General features: G+C 51.2%; 1 protein-coding gene across 1 annotated transcript; it reads left to right on the forward strand.

Annotated features, from left to right (window-relative positions):
- Positions 1 to 679: 679 nt before the first annotated feature.
- On the forward strand, positions 680 to 1989 carry BDP81DRAFT_442575 (uncharacterized protein). Its single transcript, XM_060591684.1, has one exon. It carries the CDS (start codon positions 770 to 772, stop codon positions 1790 to 1792), a length of 1023 nt encoding a protein of 340 aa, XP_060437853.1. The 5' UTR covers positions 680 to 769; the 3' UTR covers positions 1793 to 1989.
- Positions 1990 to 5564: the final 3575 nt, after the last annotated feature.

A 5564-nucleotide genomic window follows, 5' to 3' on the forward strand; every position in this document is an offset into this window, starting at 1 on the left:
CATTGCGAGGCACAATGGCGAAATTTCACAATCAACGGAGGCGATGGACGAGACCAGCAACAATACAAATCATAACGACGACTCTCTCGCTTTGCTAGGATCTGCAAAAAACCCATTATTGTCCTTCCTTGACAAGCATCTACACTCCGGTGGTGACCTTCAATGGAAGAACCGCTTGGTCTCCGTCCTGGAGCTCTCTGCACTTCTCCTTCCTGATTTTGTCGTCAGCCCATTCATTTACTTCACCACGGCCCCGAGCAACCGACCCAAGCGAAGAAAGCTTGGACACACAGCATATTTAGATGGCCTCCGCGGTGTAGCAGCCTTTGTCGTCTACATCTTCCACTATTCTTACCTCTGGTTTCCGGACCTTCGCTGGGGGTACGGCGTCGAAGGTCACCACATTTTCTGGCAGATGCCCATCATTCGAGCTTTGCACTCCGGACGAGCTAGCGTCACTGTCTTCTTCGTCATCTCGGGCTTCGTTCTCACCTTGAAGACCCTGACGATGATTCACAACCGCAAGGTAGACCAGGCTCTGAGTGTACTAGCTGGATCCGCGTTCCGCCGCCCTTTACGACTATATATTCCCATTTTTGCTTCAACATTCATCATCGCTCTTCTGGTCTATGGGGGGAACTATATGAGGGATCCGTCGGGAGCACCTATCCCGCCGAGAGGACAAACCCTTACCGAACAGCTACGGCACTGGTTCTGGAGTTCGATCAATTTATCGAACCCGTTTCGACCCATTATCAACAGAGAGAATATGGGAGGAAGCGAGTATGACGGACATCTATGGACAATACCTGTTGAGTTCAAAGGTTCGCTGCTCGTATTCTTCCTTCTACTTATCTTTGCTCGGACAAAACGGTGGATTCACATGGCTGGCGTTATGGGTACAGCCTTCTGGCTGGTTCGTATCGGCGACTGGGACCAGTCTCTTTTCTGTATAGGCCTGTTACTTGCAGAGATCTCAATCATCCTTCCCAACAGCAGCCCGCCGTCAGATGCAGCCGAACATGAGACCCTCGGCTATAGCAACGCGATCACTACGAAGTTTGGATTAAGGATCGTCTACATCTTTCGTCACGCCGGTACTTTGGCTCTCTTTTTCCTCGGCTTGCACCTCTTCTCGTACCCGGAGTATTACGGCTCATCGACTCCGGGTTTCATTACAATTTCCCAGTGGGTGCCTGCCTACTACCAAGCTACGTCAGACCGGACTCAACTCTTCTGGAACTCTATTGGCGCCGTCATATTCGTCTTTGCCCTGATGTACTCCCCGGCCGTATCATTCAACCTCGATGTCCCATTGGTTTGCAACTTTCGCTTGCCCTGGTACCAAACCAGTCCTAGCCTCAATGACAGAGACAAGGAAGAACTCGCAGCGGCAACGTTTCCAGATTGCGAAGCAGTCAGGTTCGAACCACTTCTCCAGCGGCCTTTTACCACAAGCTTCGCCCAATATCTAGGGCGCATCTCGTACTCCCTGTATCTGTGGCATGGTGCCATAAACCACATGATCGGAGTGAGATGGCTGTCTCCGGCGTATTCCGCGCTGCAGCTTGCTCAAACCCAGGCTCAGACACTTACAGAGGGTGGCAACGAGGCCGCGGCAATAGACTTAACGCAAACGGCTTGGAGTGCGTACAGGCTTGCGTTCTTGTACGGAACCCTGGTCAACACACTTGCACTCTTGTGGGCGAGCGATGTCTTCAATGCATTGGTGGATGTAAACGCGGTCAAGCTGACTCGTTGGTTCGGTGAAAAGGCTTGGAGGAGGGATTGACTAAACATATAATCTTGTCCCTTGTCCATGCGATAAGCCTCATAAGCGTGCAAATCATTCTTTCATGATCTTTCCATTGAATAATTACTGAAAATCAAACCCTTCCGTTCAAAAACCAAGAAGACAAAAAATTTTTTTTGTTGTTCTATTTAACGCCATGGCGGCAAGGGCGCAGCCGCCCTTGCGGCAGACCTCCCGGAGGGTATGTGGCGTGAAGGGTCGCAGGCTCTAGCTATATACTATATAGTACACGCCGTATCCTGACGTCCTCCAAATCTTGCTCGTGAGCTACTATGTGTTCTATCCATCCCTAGTTCCCACTGGTGCCCTAGTTCCGTTATAACCATCTGGTTTCTTAATAGAGGTAGTTTGTCGATTGGAGGATAGGTTAAGACCTATCTCCTAGTACCGCGTGCTCTCGCCTAGTGCTTGACTTCGGAATTCGGGGGTTCTCCGATTGCAACCTGGGCTCGATGCGCTGGCGAGGCTCTAGTAACAACTGCGGCGCTCCTTCACGCCTCAGATGCCAATGCGCATGAAAGTGCTCACGTAGCAGAACAAGATTTTGTTCCTGTAAAGCCTTTAATTTGTGTAGACATGGCAGACCGTACACACGAGAGAAGGCCCCCGTACAGACTAAGGAATGGTCTGTGCCATTCTTACTGAGCAGCTTCCGCTGCTCTTCTACTTTCCGGAGGGCTTCATGCGATACCCAGCCAAGTACTGCGCCATATATTGTTCCCGAAAGCTCGACCGGTATTCGTGTCTGTTGTTTGGCTTGATTAGATCTCAGATCCGAGAGCTAATTAAGTAACGCGTGCTTCATCGCTCGCCAAGCCTCGAACAGATCCAACGTGGATCTCTTTAGGTGCGATTTGAGCAGAGCATGGATGCCCTCAACCCGCGAGGTAGCCACGTTGCCAAAGTGCGTGTGCTGATCAACCCAGGCTTTCACTAGCTTCTCCTTGTACGGATGGAGCCAAAAGGACGTAACGTAGCCGACTTCTTCAAGATGGTCCGTAAGATAGCGTTCTTCGAAGTGAGAAACACGTTCCCGAAAGGTCATCTCAGACGGCGAGCTAACAATCAAATGCCAGGACTTGTAGAACTCTTCCCAGTTATCAGTCGATGACTTTGGCGCTGCAGGGCTACTGGTTATCTTCGTCTTGGCAAGGTCGAACGCAGAGTAGCAATGCTGAAGCACCGCCTTATTTGCATGCCAGAGGCAAAGCAAAGATGCCGAAGATGGAAAGACAGCGGCTACAGCATTAATACATACTAAGCAGCGATCTGTGAAGACAACCGCAGGTAGGCTAGCGTTACACTGGTCATACAAGGACCTGACCCGCTCCAGAGCCCAGGTATAATCTTCTTCCGTTTCGCCACTAAGAAATGCGAACGCGATACAGAAGGAACGCTGGCAAGCATCGACGCCAACTATATCAAGAAGCGGCATACCGTACTTGTTGGTCTTGTAAGTGCAGTCCAGCAACATTACGTCTGGGTAAGCTTGTAGGATGGCCAAGGAATCTGGATGGGCGAACAAGACAGCTGTAACGCGGCCATCTGGTGCGAATTGCATTCGACTCCAGAAGCCTTCCTCGTCAAGCTGATTGGCAAGTGCGTGGATTGAGGTCTGCCCTCCACGAACATCTCGTTTGATGGCTGCAATATGATTGTAGATATCCTGTTGGGTTGCTACAGAGTTTGTGGTTTGTCGTATGTATGTCCGGATATCCCTGGGCGCGACGCCAGCATTTGATAGGCCGGCTACTTTCGCAAAATCCTCCTCTGTCAGCTTACGGTGTGTTGGGTGAGCAGACGGATGCTGGCTTGGGGGATGATTATGAGAAGAAAACCGTTTATCGGGGCGGTGTCTCAAGCTCCATGTGCTTTTATCCAAGGATTCTTTGGCAAGCACGGAAAATTGACAACCGGTTCCCCTGCTCGTGGTTCGTCTTTGGCGCGCTATTGCTTTGCTTGGGGGATGACACGACCGATCGCACGAATACGTAATTGTCCGCCGTCCACTCTTCTCTTTGGTCGATCTCCCGGTCGTGAAGGCGTATCCCCTTGTTGCTGCCCAATTGTTAATTCCCAATATGAGGTCATCGCGGGATTCATATTCGCTTTCAGGAGGTAGACAGTCGTCTAGGAAATTGAGTGCTGGATTGTCCGGGGCTGTTTCCATTCTTTTCAGAAACTTGTGGCCGAGTTGCCATGAGCAGAGAAACGTGTAGAATGACGCGAGACGCGTTCGTCAATCTGTGCCGCCAGCTTGCTTAGTCATTTTCACGGGTACCCGTGGAATTTTACATGCACGGGTACCCGTGAGCCTATTGGGAGCCCTGCGGCCGCCTCGGCTTAGTAAAGGTGCTTGACGGTGAGGCGGAAGGGGCGAGGGCGGGGCTCCGACGGGCCCTCCATACCTCTCAGGGCCAGCCGATACACATCTGCATCGATAATACCAGTGTCATCCAGGGAATCCGTGGCAAGGTCCCAGACTCCTCACAAGCTGCCTTCTTAGAGATCCAGGAGGTAGCTAGGATATACGATATACGAACCCATTGGTCCCCGGGGCACCAAGATATTAAAGGAAACGAAGAAGCAGATAGCCTAGCTAAGGAGGGAATAACTCTACCTGTCGGACTGGAAGTCCAATTCGACCGCGAGTAAGGGCAGAGCATGGGCCACCTCGAGGGAGTACAATTAGACCTCGACTACCCACCCAACCTCCGGTTGGAATCTCCCTTCTACTCCTTACGCAGAATCAATCAATACAGAGATATTGATACTTCGTCACCCCCAGGACCCTACGGTTCGAACCAAATTCCCTGTGAAAGGAATACCAACACTACCAGTCCCTAGGGGCTAACTAGCTACTCTATTAGGTATTAAGTGGCTTGCTAAAGAGCGGCCAAGACGCCAATATAGACGATGGTGGAAACAAGAGGCAACTCCCCGCTATACCTAACTAGGGCTCAAGGCTACCCTTGCTTACCCTCCTGAACTTGGCCTCCCTAGGGCTGCCCTTCATCACCTCCTCGCGGCACGGTCAGGCCACGGGGACTTTAAACAATATCACCAACGCTTTAACCACACAGAAGCACTACTTACCTACTCCTGTGGATGGGTTAAGGAGGCAGACCATCTAGTCTACTGCCGAAAGACCCTACTGAGGAGGCAACAGTGGCCCACCCTCTACCCCTACAGCCGCCAGGAGCCCGTAGGACCTATAGGGTCCCTCGATCGCTACTTCAAGGGGCTAATCACTGACTCTGAAGGCTTCCAGGCCTTCCTCTGCGTGACAGACTTCTTCCAGAAGATCTGCCCGCGGCACTAGGAGATAGGTCATAACCTATCCTCCAAACGACAAACTACCTCTATTAAGAAACCAGATGGTTATAACGGAACTAGGGCACCAGTGGGAACTAGGGATGGATAGAACACATAGTAGCTCACGAGCAAGACTTGGAGGACGTCAGGATACGGCGTGTACTATATAGTATATAGCTAGAGCCTGCGACCCTTCACGCCACATACCCTCCGGGAGGTCTGCCGCAAGGGCGGCTGCGCCCTTGTCGCCATGGCGTTAAATATAAAACAAACAAACAAACAAACAAACATAATATTACTGAAAATATCATACCAAGTCTCCAGAGAAGTCCGATGGTAGAAGACGCGCCGGTGAAGAAGACCATAGCTGCGGTCAAGAACGTCATCAACTGCCCAGACTATTGAACATATGCCCCAACGTTGAAGACCCTGCCAG

Source organism: Colletotrichum phormii (genome assembly GCF_030913505.1).
Source record: "Colletotrichum phormii strain CBS 102054 chromosome Unknown BDP81scaffold_42, whole genome shotgun sequence".
Taxonomy (NCBI): Eukaryota; Fungi; Ascomycota; class Sordariomycetes; order Glomerellales; family Glomerellaceae; genus Colletotrichum; species Colletotrichum phormii.

Bases quoted from the DNA above. Each gene is read 5' to 3' on its own strand.
- BDP81DRAFT_442575 (XM_060591684.1), top strand. From the start codon at position 770: ATGGGAGGAAGCGAGTATGACGGACATCTATGGACAATACCTGTTGAG.